General features: G+C 40.0%; 1 protein-coding gene across 1 annotated transcript in view; it reads left to right on the top strand.

Annotated features, from left to right (window-relative positions):
* large1 (LARGE xylosyl- and glucuronyltransferase 1) overlaps window positions 1-16,289 on the top strand; it is a 36,572-nt gene extending 20,283 nt beyond the window's left edge. Inside the window, exons 10-15 of the mRNA XM_038267809.1 lie at window positions 1,319-1,474; window positions 6,802-6,965; window positions 10,037-10,315; window positions 10,395-10,541; window positions 12,762-12,957; window positions 15,673-16,289. Of these exons, the coding sequence (XP_038123737.1) occupies window positions 1,319-1,474; window positions 6,802-6,965; window positions 10,037-10,315; window positions 10,395-10,541; window positions 12,762-12,957; window positions 15,673-15,870 (1,140 nt within the window). The 3' untranslated portion in view covers window positions 15,871-16,289. The remainder of the gene's footprint in view (window positions 1-1,318; window positions 1,475-6,801; window positions 6,966-10,036; window positions 10,316-10,394; window positions 10,542-12,761; window positions 12,958-15,672) is intronic.
* The last annotated feature ends 2,505 nt before the right edge of the window (window positions 16,290-18,794 follow it).

The raw sequence follows: 18,794 nt of genomic DNA, 5'->3' as shown, positions 1-18,794 counted from the left end.
CTCCACACAGATTTTCTCTGGATCAGTCAGGTTTCTGGGTTGTTGCTGAGAAACTCTGAGTTTGAGCTCCTTCCAAAGATTCTCTATAGGTTTGAAGTCTGGAGACTGCTTCTTCTAGAGCCGCTCCATGGTTATCCTGGCTGTTGCTGCTTCTGCTTCTTGCAGAGCCACTCCATGGTTATCATGGCTGTGCGCTTCAGGTCATTGTGACGCTGGAAGACCCAGCCTCCACCCATCTCCAATACTCTAACTGAAGGAAGTAGGTTGTTCCCCAAAATCTGTCAATACATGGCAACGGTCATCCTCTCCATAATACAGTGCAGCCCTGTCCCATGTGCAGAAAAAAAAACCCAAATCATGATGCAACCACCTCCATGCTTCCCAGTAGGGATGGTGTTCTTGGGATGGTTCTCATCATTCTTCTTTCTCCAATCACGGTCAGTGGAATTATGACTAAAAAGGTCTATTTTGGTCTCATCTGACCTCATGACTTTCTCCCATGATTCTTCTGGATCATCCAAATGGTCGCTGGCAAATTTAAAGGTATAGAGTGGAGGTCTTTAACAGGGGGTCTGCGACCCCTAGGCGATCAAAGGAGGTACTGCATGGGGGTCGCAATAGTTTTGGTTGATTAGACTTCTTTTTTATATTTCCTGCTGGAATTTCTTCCACTAATGGAAATGTCTTTAAATCCACTTTAACATGAATTCAACAGACTGTAGTAAACAGATAAATGGAGGCAGAAGATGTCTTTCAGTCATCAATGCACACATTCAGCGACACACAGGAGCTCTTTAAGCTGGACACCGTTTCATTCACAACACCTGTCCCATCAACCAGGAATCAGAAATACTTTAATAATCCCAGGGAGGGATTACTTTAGTTACATTACTCCATCTGTAATAGAGTGACAATAGGACCAGTTTGATAGAACACTATTTCATACTATATATTATTAGGAGGTTCCTGCTCCATCTCACCATCAGTTTGGGGGCCCCTTGGCCTGGAAAATAATGAAGACCCCTGGTATAGAGGACAATGTTTTATTTCTGGGTGGATCATCTAAATCGGTGGTAGTCGTAACTGTCAATCCTTCTGGTGATATGTTTACTTAAGACCGTCCTATGTGCTCGTCCCGTTGGCTATCTTTTTCTCCACACTTTCAGGCATATATCTGTGGTGATCTACGGTGTCAGATGACTTCTAAGTGGGAGAACTTGAGAAAATAGCAGGGTATTCAAATACTTATTTTCCTCACTGTGTGGCAAAAGTAGTTTTAAGCAGATGACCTCCTCCTTTTTTTGGTTCTTCAAAACAGGTAATCCACTGGAACTCCCCCAAGAAGCTGCGGGTCAAGAACAAGCATGTTGAATTCTTTCGGAATCTGTACCTAACTTTCCTGGAGTATGATGGCAACCTGCTGCGACGAGAGCTGTTTGGCTGTCCGAGTGAGGCTGACCCCAACAGTGAAAATGTGGGTAGAAACACTTCTGAAATCCCAGCTAATGCATCAGATTATTTGCATCAGACAATTATTGAAGAGGTAAGCTCCTAGCTAGCACTCGTGTTCTATAAATAGTTATTTTAGCTGTTAAATGGCAGAACTAAAAAAAAGAGGAAAATGTGCTGCTTTGCGGTTCTTTTCCTACACGGTGTGCAGAGAGGGATCTCTTCTGGCTTCATCTGATGGGCATAGCAGCATCAGAATCGGTGAATTCAAAAAGCTCAACAGGTTGAAACCCCCCAGAAAAACTCAACGAATCCGATTTTAGTTTGGATCTGACAAAATCACGTTGGACGAGATCATGGCGTTCATTGAGCGCTTATTGAGTCTTTCGATTTTCTGCAGGGTGCTAGCTTCGGCTATTTTAGTCAGACTACGCAGCAATTTAGCAGCAATTTTATGGCCTAACAGCAAGAGAGATGTGGTTACAAAGTAAAACACACTGGCTTTTGAAGAATATGCAAAAATCTGTCAATTGCAACAGGAAACAGTTTTTGGAGTCACAAAACGCATATATAGCATGCACTGCAGAATTAAACATTTAAAGGAAAAGTCCGGTCAGCAAGAAATATTCAATGGATCGTTATTTATACCTAAAACTAATACGTTCACAGTGATGTAATGAATTTAGAGTTGATCAGTAAAAAAATTAAGATAAGCGGCCATTTTTGCCCAAATATGTTAACACCACGGTAAGTCTAGCGCCATTCTCCGTTCAAACAAAACATGTTCCATGCTTCACAGGATTCTGCTATTGCTCTCACTCTGATTCCTGGTTCTGGTCTTTGACTGACGGACTGAGGTTGAGACTGAAAATGGTGACTGTGACTGGTAAAAAACCGTATGACCATCCATGTGAATAGTGAGCTATCTAAGACCTACCTTTTTATAATGGGAAACACATCCCAAGCTAAAATTATTAACTAATTAAATGAATCACTAACCAAGAAATAAATAACAAATCAAACTACATAATCTAAATTCAAAGATTTAACAGAAAATGGAAAAATGGCTCCTATAGTAATAATTTAAGTACTTTCAAAAGTTTAAATTATGAATATGACCGGACTTTTCCTTTAAAGTTGTAAGGAAGTCATATTTAAATGTTAAATCATTCTGGCTTAAACATGTACTGTATATAAATGTACTCTTTATCAGACCATAATGTCCCAAAAGTTAGAAAATTTCAATTTGAAAAAAAAAAAAATCCTGCCTTAAATTTTTTTTTTTTTTTGTTATCTTATGCAAGCTAGTTAGTTATACGTCAGCCTGAACACCTGAAAACGGTTATCTGTCAATCAAATTTTTTCTTTCACAGCATCTTGATTCATATGTAGCAGCTAATATACGCAACGGTTGAAATCAGAATCCTTTCCTTTCCCATTGAGTTGCGTCCCAGTGTTCACGGGGATGGACGTCTGTGTCTTCAGCAGGCGTAGAGCTAACAGAACTGGCAGCGTTGCGAGGCAAGGGCTCAAACATGTACGGCTGGAAGCCTTCTACACCAAACCAAGCTTCTGCCGCCCTGGCGTCCTCTTCCACAACATCTTCGTCCCCGCTTTCCTCCTCTAAATAAAAAATGGATGACGGAGGAGACTCATCCACGACCTCCGACACTAAACTCTCCTCCTCTTGCATGTTTCCTCTGTCCATAGCGTTCCTTGACAGTGTCGTTTCTAAGTCACCAATTTAGCGCTACTTGGTCCCAATGGAATTTCCCATTGGGAACCTACTAGCACTGAGTTGCTAACTGGTTAGCAAGATGCTTCCGAGAAACCGGACACAATCAAACTTGCTTGCGAACCTTCCGCCATAACAATCCCGCCCCCTTGATAATCGACCAATCACATTCACTTTATTCACTCGTGTAAAGTCGGGCACCACTCAGGAGAATTTAGAAATGCAACGGTTGGAACAGCCGCTTCCCTACGACGTTCAGGAGGACAGAAAATGGATAAAGTAAAATAGTGATTATCTTTGAGCCTCACAAATAAACAATAACTTGGGGCAGACAGTGCAGGTGGCCGTAGCTTATCACTCTCCCCTCTTTATGAAAATAAAAAAAAAACTTCACAGATCTCTCCCTGAGAATCCCCTCTCACTGCCTCACCCAGTACTCTCCCACAGCGATCATTGATGCGTTTCCCTTTTCTTTAAATTTAGTCCCCATTATATTTCTAATATAAGCCTATAAAATTATCCATCTGTTCTGGTTATAGATGCTCACAAGTTTGGTCGTAAAGTTTGACTTGGCTTTGTAGCCACAACATTTAAAAAATAAAAATCTTTCCTAGTCTAATGATTTTTAATTCGTGGGGCACTGGGACGTAACTGAAAGAAAATCTGCTCACCCTGCATAGCCGCAGCCTCCCTATACGCAGTCAGTGTGACATGGAATAAAAAATGAAAGGGTATCAGAGATTAAAAAGTTGCATTAACTGGTGTGACCTGGCCTTAATTCTGTTATTAGCCAAACTATTTTAAATATTCTACCAACAAGATAACGAAGGATCCTTTAGAATTTCAATTTAAAAAAGTTTATCACAAAATGACAAAAATACATTAAAACATTCCTCATTGTTTAGAGGGAAGCGGTGCTTAGCTTATAAATGGCATGCAGCAACATTTAAACTATAGCAATCCTTCAAATGAATGGGTCTTTTTCAGAGAACATGTGGAGCATGGTTTAGGTCAGAGGTCACGGACCGCGGTCCGGATCCGGACCCACCTGCTGGCTAATCCGGACTCAACCTGATTTAAAACATTTATAAATTACTGCATTTTGTCCGAAGACAGTGTCTAACTTCACTTGCGCCTCTTCTCCTGTTAATACGGTAAAGCCCTGGGGAGCTCCAGGCTGCACATGATCCAAATGAGCCAATGAGCTGTCAGTCTGGGTTGCTGCTGCTGCTACTTTTAGACACAGCAGGCAAACCTATGGCAAGCCAGGCGATGGGAAAGAAGGAGAAGACGATGAGAAAAACAGAGCAGAGAAAGTGTGGACTGCTGGAAGAACTGCGGTGAACTGGTGAAAGAAAAGTGAAATGGCGTGCTCAAAGATTACCCTGAACATTTAGAGGATGTTTGGCTCAACCTGCTGCTGTGAAGCAGGATTCTCCACCATGAACAGAATCAACAATAAATCTGGATCCAGGCTCAAAATGAGCTCCTTCATACAGGTGCTGGTCATAAAATTAGAATATCATGAAAAAGTAGATTGATTTCAGTAATTCCATTTAAAAAGTGAAACTTGTATATTATATTCATACATTACATACAAACTCATATATTTCAGATGTTTATTTTGTTTAATTTTGATGATTACAAATGACAACAAATGAAAATCTCAAATTCATCATATCAGAAAATTAGAATATTGTGAAAAGGTTCAAACTTGATGGCCCCTGGTGCCACACTCTAATCAGCTAATTAACTCAAACCACCTGCAAAAGCCTTTAAATGGTCTTTCAGTCTAGTTCTATAGGCTACACAATCATGGGGAAGACTGCTGACTTGACAGTTGTCCAAAAGACGACCATCGACACCTTGCACAAGGAGGGCAAGACACAAAAGGTCATCGCTAAAGAGGCTGGCTGTTCACAGAGCTCAGTGTCCAAGCACATTAATAGAGAGGCGAAGGGAAGGAAAAGATGTGGTCAAAAAAAGTGTACAAGCAAGAGAGATAACCGCACCCTGGAGAGGATTGTGAAACAAAACCCATTCAAAAATGTGGGGGAGATTCACAAAGAGTGGACTGCAGCTGGAGTGAGTGCTTCAAGAACCACCACACACAGACGTATGAAAGACATGGGTTTCTGCTGTCGCATTCCTTGTGTCAAGCCACTCTTGAACCACAGACAGCGTCAGAAGCGTCTTGCCTGGGCTAAAGAGAAACAGGACTGGACTGCTGGTGAGTGGTCCAAAGTCATGTTCTCTGATGAAAGTAAATTTTGCATTTCCTTTGGAAATCAAGGTCCCAGAGTCTGGAGGAAAAGAAGAGAGGCACTTCATCCACGTTGCTTGAAGTCCAGTGTAAAGTTTCCACAGTCAGTGATGGTTTGGGGTGCCATGTCATCTGCTGGTGTTGGTCCATTGTGTTTTCTGAGGTCCAGGGTCAACGCAGCCACATACCAGGAAGTTTTAGAGCACTTCATGCTTCCTGCAGCTGACCAACTTTTTGGAGATGCAGATTTCATTTTCCAACAGGACTTGGCACCTGCACACAGTGCCAAAGCTACCAGTACCTGGTTGAAGGACCATGGTATCCCTGTTCTTAATTGGCCAGCAAACTCTCCTGACCTTAACCCCATAGAAAATCTATGGGGTATTGTGAAGAAGAAGATGCAATACACCAGACCCAACAATTCAGAAGAGCTAAAAGCCACTATTAGAGCAACCTGGGCTATCATAACACCTGAGCAGTGCCACAGACTGATCGACTCCATGCCACGCCGCATTGCTGCAGTAATACAGGCCAAAGGAGGCCCAACTAAATACTGAGTGCTGTACATGCTCATACTTTTCATGTTCATACTTTTCATGTTCATACTTTTCAGTTGGCCTACATTTCTATAAATCCTTTGTTTTTATTGGTCTTCAGTAATATTCTAATTTTCTGATATGATGAATTTGAGATTTTCATTTGTTGTCATTTGTAATCATCAAAATTAAACAAAATAAACATCTGAAATATATGAGTTTGTATGTAATGTATGAATATAATATACAAGTTTCACTTTTTAAATGGAATTACTGAAATCAATCTACTTTTTCATGATATTCTAATTTTATGACCAGCACCTGTATGTGCTTGAGAAAGGCTTAGTCTCCGGTTAAACCCAGGTTTAAAGCCTTGCAGGGCAGCCTAAAGCCCACTGCCAACATTAAGACAGAAAAAAGAAAAATAACAAACGCTCAGTTCAGGTGCTTTATAAAATATGGGAATCAGGAAATTATCTATAAACCAAACTGAATTATTGTTGTTCTCTATTTAAAATAAAAAACGCTTTAGATTTTAAAAGATTTTTTTTTTTTTATTATTATTTAAAAATTCAATGTTCATGGATGTTTCATGGATGCATAAAAACCTCATTTTATTTCAGTTAAATTCTGTTTAAAGTAACAGATTTTGATTAAAAATGTCTCCGGACGTTTACTTGATGATTTTCTTTATTTGCACCCGCCTGATTTTTTAATTGGTTACCCCTGGTGTAAACGGGGAACACTGGTGGGATTTTTCTCAGGTGAGAATTTAGCAATCCTTTGCCAAACAATTGTTATCTTTCCTGTGCCTGCAGCTGCAAAAGACTCTTTCAGAGCTTGACGAGGATGACCCCTGTTACGAGTTTCGACGAGAGCGCTTCACCGTTCATCGAACGCATCTTTATTTTCTCCACTATGAGTATGAGCCGAGCTCTGACAACACTGATGTCACCCTTGTTGCCCAGCTATCTATGGACAGGTAATACCGCAATTGTTTAAACATTTTTTGTAGATCTATTAAAAAACTGGAATAATAGTGACTTATTTTTATATCCATACAGGAAACAAATTCTGCATTTATTTTATGAGATTAATTGAGAAACATGACCCACTGGTGATATTTGCTTCTGTCTCCTTGAACCCCAGTCGGCCTCAGCAGATGGCCGCTCACACTGAGCCTGGTTCTGCTGGAGGTTTCTTCCTGTTAAAAGGGAGTTTTTCCTCTCCACTGTCGCTACAAGCATGCTTAGTGTGAGGGATTGCTGAAGAGTCAATGAGTCGATGCAATCAGCTGGTTTTCCTTAGATAGAAAACTTTGAATCAATCTGACTGGATGATCTGGTGAACTGGAAAGTGACCTGAGATGACATGTTGTGAATTGGTGCTATAGACATAAACTGAATAGAATTTAATCTGACCTTGAGTTTGTCTGTGCAATGGTCACTGCACAGACATTCTGATGCAAATCTAAGCCTTCTCAACTTATTTCCAATGGGCAAAAGAAAAAAAATGCTGGTGATAATCCCTTTACATGGCTTTACACCAAGATGCATTACAAAACTGACTTAAGATCATTTTTGCAGTGCTCAGTAAGGAAAGTGACACAAAATATTAGCTTTCTCTTGAACATTTGACTAGTAACCATGCTGAGAAAAGGTGTGTATAAATTGGATGCGCATCATTGGCCCAAATTTTAGAAAATCATTTGAATAACTCACCAAGAAGCCGCCCATCAAGCACCAGGCCAATGAAATTAAATTAAAAATAGATATATACCAAAAACCAATCAAACGTATACTAAGTTATCACACCATTATATTATAATAATGCCAACAACAAAAAACATTATAAAAACACTCTTTAAAAACAAACATAATTTCACATACAGGTTTACCTTTAGTACATGTATCCGTTTAATAATGGAGAAGCTATTAGTCAGCTTTATATTGTTTCAATGTGTAAAATTAAAAATATTTTCCTAAAATATGTTTATTTAAGAGCAACTATACAAATTAACAAAAACTAGAAAAAGAAGACTATATCCTATTATTTTCCATGTGAATCCCAGATTGTTCATTCTTCTTTGCCTTTTCTAAAAAGTGCTTTAAATCAGTCCCTGTCTTTATCCATGCTGGCTCAGATCCTGACATTTGAAAAAGGAGGCTAAAGTGTTAGCCTCACTGCATGCAGTCAGCCAAGCCTTGTAGCTAAGTCAGGTCCTGGAAAGGACATTTCTTGCACCATTTCTCTCCTAAATTCTGTCCTAAGCTACCGGATCCTTCTACCAACCCATCTAAAATACATTTCTTCCCTAAAAGGCCATCAGCACAGATGGTTCTAAAATAACTACGCTTGGAGACTTAAGGCATTAAATGAGTCATTATCTTGTACCAGAAAACTTTGAGCAATTTGCATCTTCTAATAAGGCTAAGCTCATTGGTGTTAATCTCACTGTGGTTCAGCTTTGATATGCACCCATGTAATTATATACTTGTTAATATACAATATGATTTAATTGTGGGTCTCTGGTAACTGCCACATATTTGCATATTGGTTTTGTATCATTAATAGTTTGAAGCATCTCGTCTAGGAGTCTTCAGCAAACCTGTACCAAGAATTTAAACACAATGTATTTTAGGAAGTTGGTTTCTGGTTGGTCTGGGGGGAGAAAGCAGATCAGTTCAATTCAGTCCAGTAATGAATTCCAAGGCAATATGAGACTACCGATGTTTAGATAGGCAATGGTTGACGAAGACCACTGGAAGGGTGGTGACTAGCTTTGTTGCAGGCACACACTGGACAGGCTAGAACAGGCATGCTGTCCTGGAGGTTTTAGAGGTTTCCCTGCTTTTAGCACAGCTTATTCTGATGATTGTAGTTCAGCAAAAGCCTATTTATCAGCAATCAAAGAAAACCAGCTGTGCTAGAGCAGGGAAACCTCTAAAGGCTGCCAGTTTTTGGCATACCTGGGCTAAAACATAACATTTAACATATATAACAACACAGTTAAAATAGGAAAACAGACATTTTGTTTCTTGGAGGTAGGCCAGATTCTTGCGATCAGTGGCGCCACTCTTCAAAATGCATTTTTATGGCTAAGAGCTCTCTCTCGCCCACGTTGTAGGTTTGTAGAAGACACATGGATGTAGTTTTTATAGACAGAGGAAATATGAGACCAGACTGCACCACCCCCATGTCAGAGGCATCAACTTCAAACACACATTGTTTCTCTGGATCCGGCGGAATAAGAATTGAGGGCATTGGTGTACTTTGCCTTGAGCTCTGAAAAAGCCCTTTTGCCTTCAGAACACCAAATAAAAGGGTTTTTGGAGGAGGTTAGGTTAGTGAGGGGTTGAGCAATTGTACTGTAGTTTTTAATGAATCTGAGGTAGAAGCGGGTGAATCCTGATAAAACGTCGCTGGTTGTGAGTTGAAAGAGTAAGCCATCACTGGATCTGTCTTCACCTGCCCACTTTCAAGAATATGCCCCAAATAGGTGACTGATCTGGCATGAAGCTCACACTTCTTGACTGACAAAAAGTTGGTTCAGAAGACGCTGGAAAACTTGACGCGCATGGAATACCGAAGAGAGATGATCCTTTGCAGCCTCACATACATGCTGGTCATTTAGATTGAGAAATACTTTCAACAACACGGGTCGGTCCAGCCTCCAGCAAAGATCCTTTCTGTGACAGGAAGCTCACTTACACCAGAAAAACAGCAAAACCCCAAAGACTTTAACATAGATGGCTTAACCCTGGGAACAGTTTCTTTAAACCATAGTTTATTATATTTGAAACCTGTTTATCTGAATTCAATAACAAATTTTTCTGTGTATAAAATATATTGCTCAGGAATAATTCTCATTCTTTTCTTATGAAAACTGAACATCCTTTACTGTCTCATGTAGAATGGATTAAACCATTGCATTGCATATTTTGGGTCAAAAACGGATGCTGACTGTTTGAGCTGAAATTCTCATAGTAGCTATAGAAGTCTGGTGGTTGGATCATAAATAATGTCACAATACTTGCTCTTTCTCTCCTGTAGGCTCCAAATGTTGGAAGCGATCTGTAAGCACTGGGAAGGTCCCATTAGTTTGGCCCTATACCTTTCAGATGCTGAGGCGCAGCAGTTCCTGCGATACGCACAGGGATCCGAAGTTCTAATGAACCGCGGAAATGTAGGTTATCATATTGTCTACAAAGAGGGACAGTTCTATCCAGTCAATCTCCTGCGCAATGTGGCCATGCAGCAAGTAAACACGCCCTACATGTTCCTCTCAGACATAGACTTCCTGCCAATGTATGGTCTGTACGAGTATCTCAGGTAAGAGGCACACAAGTCTTATAAAGGTCTGATCTAGTAATTTTACTGCTTAATGTTTACTGATTTTCTTTTCTTGTAGGAAATCAGTGGTGCAGCTTGAAATGGCCAACACCAAGAAAGCCCTAGTGGTTCCAGCCTTTGAAACTTTGCGATATCGCCTCAGTTTCCCAAAGTCAAAGGCAGAATTGCTTTCTCAGCTTGACATGGGCACACTCTTCACATTTAGGTGCAAAAAACTAACATCTCATTTTATTTCTTGTGTGTGTGACTCCATGAGGAGATGCAAAAGCAAAGAAGGTGGATGAGCAGTTGACCACTGATGTCATAATCTGTGATTTACCCCTGTTGACTATATAATGCTCCATATAAAGTACAGACCAAAGGTTTGGATTCACCTTCTCATTCAAAGAGTTTTCTTTCTTTATGACGATGAAAATTGATGACTCACACTGAAGGCATCAAGATTATGGATTAACACGTGGAGCTATATACTTAACAAAAAGGTGTAAAACAACTGAAAATGTGTCTTATATTTTGGGTTCTTCAAAGTAGCCACCTTTAGCTTTGATCACTGCTTCGCACTCTTGGCATTCTCTTAATGAGCTTCCAGAGGCCGTCACCTGAAATGGTCTTTCAACAGTCTTGAAGGACTTCCCAGAGATGCTGAGCACTTGTTGGCCCTTTTTCCTTCCCTCTGCGGTCCAGCTCACCCCAAACCATCTGGATTGGGTGATTGTCCGGGTCCAGGTCCTCTGGCGCTGCACCCTATCACTCTCCTTCTTGGTCAAATATCCCTTCCTAAGCATGGAGGTGTGTTTGGGGTCATTGTCCTGTTGAAAAATAAATTATGGTATAACTAAATGCAAACCAGATGGAATAGCATGCTGCTGTAAGATGCTGTGGTAGCCATGCTGGTTTAGTTTGCCTTCAATTTAGAATAAATCCCCAACAGTGTCACCAGCAAAGCACCCCCACACCATCACACCTTCATGGTGGGAACAAGGCAGTTAGAGTCCATCCGTTCACCTTTTCTGCATCATGCAAATACACGATGGTTGGAACCAAAGATCTCACAGTTGGACTCATCAGACCAAAGCCCAGATTTTCACTGGTCTAATGTCCATTGCTTGGGTTCTGTACCCCAAGCAAGTCTCTTCTGCTTGTTGCCTGTCCTTAGGAGCGGTTTCCTAGCAGCTATTCTACCATGAAGGCCTGATTCACACAGTTTCTTCTTAACAGTTTTTCTAGAGACGTGTCTGCTGCTAGAACTCTGTGTGGCATTGACCTGCTCTCTGATCTGAGCTGCTGTTAACCTGTGATTTCTGTGGCTGGGGACTCAGATGAACTTCTCCTCAGCAGAAGAGGGGACTCTTGCTCTCCCTTTCATGTGTGCTAGTTTCTTTGTACTACTTGATGGTTTTTGCGACTACACTTGGGGACGCTTTCAAAGTTTTGCCAAGTTTTTGGACTGACTGACCTTCATTTCTTAAAGTAATGATGGCCACTTGTTTTTCTTTACTTGGCTGCTTTTTTCCTTGCCATAATTCATATTCTAACAGTCTATTCAGTAGGACTATCAGCTGTGTATCCACAGTAGTTTTTTCCTTGAAGCCTACACTAATATGCGAGTAAAAAAAACTACACAACCCAAAAACCACCTGCGCTCAAAAACAACAATGTATTGGCAGAAATCTTATTGAAGACTACAATAATGGGAGCGGGAGTCATTCTGAATGGGAGCGGGATGGGAGTGGGAGTAATTTCACCAGGAGTGGGATGGGACCGGATTTAGATTCCTACTCTGGCCCGGGATCGGGACGGGACACCATTTTTTCTGTGGGAGTGGGACGGGACAGGAGTGAAAATCCACTGCCGTGTCAGTCTCTACTGTGAAGTGGAAACCATTTCAGGTGACGGCCTCTGGAAGCTCATCAAGAAAATGCCAAGAGTGTGTGATGAACCAAGAAAAAAGCAAGAGGTGGCTACTTTGAAGAACATAGAATATAGGACAGATTTTCAGTTGTTTCACACTTTTGTGTTTAAGTATATAATTCCACATGTGTTCATTTGTAGATTTGATGCCTTCACTGTGAATCTGAATCTCTTTGAATGAGATGGTGTGTCCAACCTTTTGGTCTGTACTGTACATACCGATAGAAGTTCTCCTCTGTTATAGACCCATCCTCTAAGGAGTGTCTCTCATTAAGCACATTTTTTTAAATTAAAAATCATAGCATTCACATAACACCGTCTGAAAACTGTACACTAGTGGTTTGTTGCAATAAATTTATAATTTATGTTAACTATGACAAATATTTTACAATGCAGGAGTCATAATGAATTTCTTCTGTGTTCATAGTGCAAATAATTGATTTGTAGAAAATGTTTTCATTGCCACTTGTTGCATAAAAGCATTGTTACATAAACGCTCCTTCTATCTTTATAGGTACCATGTCTGGACAAAAGGCCATGCGCCAACTAACTTTGCCAAATGGAGGACGGCCACCACTCCCTACAGAGTGTTGTGGGAGGCAGACTTTGAGCCCTATGTGATGGTGAGGCGGGACAGTCCAGAGTATGACCGCCGCTTTGTGGGCTTTGGCTGGAACAAGGTGGCTCATATCATGGAGCTCGATGCACAGGTTATTCATCTTCATTTCCTGCTTTATTCCAAATCGTAGAATAGAAAATCCATTTATGGTCCCACAATTGGGACATTCTTGTGTTTACAGCAGCAAAAAGATAATAGAAAAAATGGTCACCTTAGAAAAATTTATTATTATAACATAATAGTGAAGAGTTAAATAATAAACCCTAAAACACTGTACTGTAAAGTGTTTTAACAATATAAAACTGAACCTGGAGAATAAATAACCAATATCCAGCTATTGATATTTTTACAGTAATGGATATTTGAAAATAGCAGCAACATCAGAGATGTGCAGAATGACAGCAGCAGGTTATTTAACTGACTAAGGTAGAAACTGAGCAGAATCAGCATGAATGGAAGAACTGATTGAGGTTGATGGGAACAGTGGTGGTTCTAGAGTCTTCCAGCTGCTGGGAGGAAGGATCTGTGATAACGCTCCCTGGTGCATTTAGGGAGCAGCAGTCTGTCACTGAAGGAGCTCTCCAGTTCAGCACCAGCTTCATGCATGGGGGGGAGACATTATCCAACAGAGATGTTCATTTAGTTAGGATCCGTCTGTTTCCACCTCCTGCACTGAGTCCAGAGGGCATCCAATCAGAGCTGGCCTTCCTGATCAGCTGATCCAGACGCTTCCTCTCTGCTAAAGATCAGCACTGCTCCAACAGACAGCTCCATAGAAGATGGCTGATGCCACAGCAGAGTCAGAGAAGGTCTTCAGGAGCGCCCCCTCAGTAGGAAGACTCTGCTCTGACCTTTCTGATCCAGAGCCTCAGTGTTGGGAGTCCAGTCCAGTTTGTTATTCAGGTGAACACCGAGGTCCACTATCTCAATGAGGATGGAGTTGTGGGTTGGATTGTATATAAGCTAGTTGGGTTCTTTTGAAACTAAGATTTCAATTTTGATTGATCGTTGTTTTTATTTGACTTTCAAAGGTTTTACTTTATTTTTCCTGTTGGATTGCTCTGTTGCCAGTACTATTTTTGCTCAGAATAACAAAGATGTAATGCATTTTAAGTTGCAAGGTTAATGTAATTTCTGCATGATCTGTAAAATAAGTAGAGAAAATTATCTTTTTAAAGTTACATATAATCTAACTTTGTTAAAAAATATTTGTCCATACCGTTAATTAAAAAGCAATAACAGGTTAGTTCCTTAAGCATAGACCAGCCCCGATGCCTGTTTTTCAAATTAAACAAGGTCTTCTCTAAAACATTTTGCAAGTATAGCTCATTATTTTCAGGGTAAACATGTGGTCAGTGTAGCGCTCAGAGAGAGGACTTTAGAAAGAGAGTCATTTTTTTTGCTACGCTTAAAGGGGAACACAGGTATTTTTACATTGGCCCCTTTATTTTACATTATTCCATCATGTTCTACTCACCCATATGAGTTTAGTGTCATTTGGAGCCGTTCTGAAGATATTCCGTTAGGTTATATCCAGTAATGTCTTCCCATGGGCAACGACTTGAAGGCACAAACTAAACTGTTCATCATTTATTCTTTATGGTACGCCAGCATTCAGAACATGGAGGTTAATCACTGTCCCCCAGACATCCGCGGTTATATTTTTTTATATTTATATTTTTATAAAACAAAGCTGAGTGTGTTTGACATTTATTAGACATAAAGTTATTTTAAAAGACGCAGAGGAGTAACGTCACATCTAGTATGTAGAGCAGGGGGTATGAGAGGAGCTGAAATTGATGAACATTAAAAACAACAAATTTCTTCAGACTTTTAAGTTACCAGATTAAGGTTTTGTGTCTGAGGAAAGCCAATGAGCCCTTGACCCCCAAACCCTCTAGGACATTTGTTTAGAAAATGAGTAGATCTTATCAGAGAGACTTTCTATCATTGCTAGATGTCATGACCACTTTAATTCAATTCAGTTTATTTCTACAGCGCCAACTCAAAACACGTCAGCTCAGGTCACTTTACAGAAACAATTCAACCAGATCACACAGTCAGATTGATCAAAGTTTCTATCTAAGGAAAACCAGTTGATTGCATCGACTCATTGACTCTTCAGCAATCCCTCACACTAAGCATGCTTGTAGCGACAGTGGAGAGGAAAAACTTCCTTTGAACAGGAAGAAACCTCCAGCAGAACCAGGCTCAGTGTGAGCGGCCATCTGCTGAGGCCCACTGGGGTTCAAGGAGACAGAAGCAGACATAGAAAAAGAAGCATAGATACAAAAGGCAGCTGTCAACCAGCTCCACAGGCGGCCCCGTCCAGGAAACACACAGCCAGGCAGACGAGCTCCGAGCCAGCTCCCATGTCAGAGGATGAAGAGAGCACATCCAGTTAGTCACAGTCAGAGAAACAGGACTACACTGAAAAACAGGCTGAGCTCCAACATCTAGAAACAAAGGTGTTGATGGCAGCAGCACAGCTGATGTTTCTCTCCAGGATGGAGTCACAGCCAAACAGGAACAGACCAGATGAAGCTACTATGAGAAAAAGCAGAGAGAGCAGAACGTTAGAGATTGAACTAACAGATTCTGCAGAGTGGGAGAATAGAGATAGAATGAAGCAGAATGATGAAAAAGGGGTCCCTATGTCCTCCAGCAGTCTAAGCCTATAGCAGCATAACTATAGAGATAGCTCAGGATAACCTGAGCCACTCTAACTAGAAGCTTTATCAAAAAGAGTAACGGTGGAGCTGGTAAAATGCACACTTTACTGAAATGTGTCTCTTTCTTTCCACAGGAGTACGAGTTTGTGGTCCTGCCGAATGCCTACATGATCCATATGCCCCATGCACCCAGCTTTGACATCACTAAGTTTCGCTCCAATAAGCAGTATCGTGCCTGCCTTAAGACCCTGAAAGAGGAGTTCCAGCAGAACATGTCTCGTCGCTTTGGCTTTGCTGCTCTAAAGTACATGACAGCAGAGAACAACACCTAGTCATCACCCTGGTTTTTAATTTGGCTTTATGAACGACTCAAACACGTTTGATTACTTGAATAAGGCCCTTTGGAATTTTGTAAGATTCAGAACCTGAGACTCTAAAAGACGATATTGATCAGATATGTTATCTTCTACTTGGAGTGGAAGTGATGATCAATAAAGAGTAGACTTCTTTAGTGCTGCATCAGACTACAGGCTGCAGACTAATGGAGCAATGCGGTATGTCACCAACACTAGAGAGGAAGCTGATGTCCTGTCATGTTTGTAGACTGTAAAATGATATTGAGTGTGTGTTGCTTTTCTTTAGGATGGGCTTAAGGGAAAAATCCAAAACGCAGAGTTAAGGAGGACTGCACAGTTTCACTGAAGCAAACCACAACTCTACCTAAAATAAAACCATATTAAATATGTTGAAACGGATTCAGTCTGGTTTTAACAGAAAGCAGTACTAACTTATGTTTTTCCTGTTAGATAGGGGGGGGGGGTTACCTTAAGATTGGTGTATGAACTAACCTGATACAGGAAACAAAGAAAAGGTTTATGATTTAAAGCCTGTTTGCAAAGCTTATGAAGTTCACAAAAATTACTTTTTTAATGTTTAAGCTTAATTGACCTAGAAGGAAATCCAGCACCATGTCTTTGTTTTGTGTTTTTGTTTTTTTCTGTTATGAACAATCATTGAAAGGTGTTAACGGCTGGAGGTCCTGCAGTTTTTTATTTATTTATTTCTTTTTTTTTGCTGAGCCACACTGGCTTCTGCTTTTTTACAGGGAGAAGTTGAAGCCGTGGCAAAACAGTGTTACAATATACAGCTTTTAAGTTATGTTTTCACTGAGGCATAAAATAACTACTGGATGGAGAACAGCAGCAGTATATTTTCCTTTGGGCCTCAGTTTGTGAGACTAAAGAATTTCTGGGATTAATATGAATAAAAAAGGTAGTAAGAGTGGCTCTCTAAGAGTTGAACTGGTTTTAATTTATCAGCACATAAGTTGATTGGTGGGAAGATCAGATTGGTTACTTGTTTATGTTGTATTTAGTTTTATTTAGAAGTAATTGACACAAATTACTGAAACTTGGCTGACAGCAAACATCTGGTCCTGGAAGAACTTTCCATGTTTCTAATATTTGACTTTTAACTGAATCAGCTTGTTTTATGTCAGGAAGCAGAAAAACACCCTCAGCTTTAAACCTACATAAAAGACCTATTGTGGCTCCAGGGGTCCGTTTCACAAAGCAGGTTTAACAAACTCTGATTCAGATCAGCCAATCCTAATTGATCTAGCCTAAAGTCGGAAACTGCGTTTTTAGTTTCACAACAGCTGCTATGAATTAGTTCAAGCAACTCTAAGTAGGTCCACTCAGAGTTTAACATGTGTGTAACAAGTTTGAAAAGCCATTATCAGTAGAGCACAGATTCAACGCGTCACCATGGCAACAGGAAGTGCCGATTTCACCACACTGTAACCAGAGAATAATTAAAAAATTTAAATGGAGAATACATTTAAAAGACAGAGAAACAGCGCTACAGCTGCAAAGGAGAGGAAGATGGGAAATTAGTAGATTGTTTCTCAAGTTAATGTATAATTGAAGTCGGCTGTTTGTGCATTTATTAAAAGCTCTCTGTTGTTCCATTTAAAATTCCTGATCAAAATCACATTCCTAGACTGAACAAAAAAAAAATATATTTTCTAAATTACATTTTTTTTTTTTGCAGAAACAGAATTTTAGAAGGTAATGGTGTATGTGTGTGTGTACATCCAGAATGTTTTTTTCTAGATGAGAAGAATTTCATTTAGTTTGAAATGGAAATTCGTCAAAGAAATTTTTTTTTTCTCAGATATCAGGAATACATATTCAGTAAAACTAGTACATATCAAAATTGCCTGCAATAAAGTGGTTACATTGAAAATATTACAGAATTATTTCTGGAATGGTAGTTAATTAATGTATGTATTTAAGTTAAATCATCCGGCAGCAGGTGAAAATTAAGTCTAGAAATGCTCTAATAGATGGAACCTCATCGTAACATAGGGTTCTTCTTCAGTCTGATTCTGTCTTCTGTCACACAGTAAATACCAAGTGTCTGTTTGCAGCCTCTTCGGATGTTATCATCCCTATAAATGGCTGTTTTTAGCGGTTATTAGTCCCATAGAATGGCTTCAGAATGTGGCAGTAGACCCCCCACCCCATAGTGAATCTATGTATGTTTAATCTGAGAATTACTTTATTAGTTCTTCATGTACTGTAAAAATAAATAAAAATTGTCCACATATTGCTCACATTAAACAAACCAAAGAAACATAAATCTCAATATCCAGTCACTGAGTTGTAGAATCCTCTCCCTATAAGTATACTCTGATTCAAATCTGCAATGTACGTTTTTTTTTTTTTTTAAACAAACTGACCTAGTTAATGATTTTTACTTCTTTATGCACAAAACTATGACAAAAAACTAAATCAGGAAATAAAACATGATTGGCTGTAAGCAGATGGAGACGTCCTCTGTCTCCATCAGAAGAAAACCTGCTGCTGACCAGGTCAGCTCTGAGGAGGATGTTACTATGGCAACAGAATCAGAGGTTGAGGAAACTCTTTGTGAAACGGAAAAGTCAGAGTTCCCTGTTTTCAGGTTTAGAGAACTCAAGAGTTTTCAGTAAACCTGCTCTGTGAACTTGACCTCAGGTGGAACCTATAAAACCAGTGCTGCAGTGAAACTGGGACTGATTTTCTTTGACTATTGCAGTTCTCTTTATTGTGCGACTGCAGTCTCTCCTATAAACTAAATAGAAAAGTACCTGTTTTTCTTTTAAAGTATATTCTGAGAGATGTGTGAGTGGTTTCTGTCTGATTCTTAGTATGTCTGCGTCTTTCTATGTTCTGTTGCTTTGCAGAACTGATGGAGTCTGTGTCGTGGAACT

This window comes from Cyprinodon tularosa, unplaced genomic scaffold (assembly GCF_016077235.1).
Source record: "Cyprinodon tularosa strain WSP-4 unplaced genomic scaffold, ASM1607723v1 ctg685, whole genome shotgun sequence".
Lineage (NCBI taxonomy): Eukaryota > Metazoa > Chordata > Actinopteri > Cyprinodontiformes > Cyprinodontidae > Cyprinodon > Cyprinodon tularosa.
This window is presented reverse-complemented; position numbering and strand designations above follow the sequence as displayed.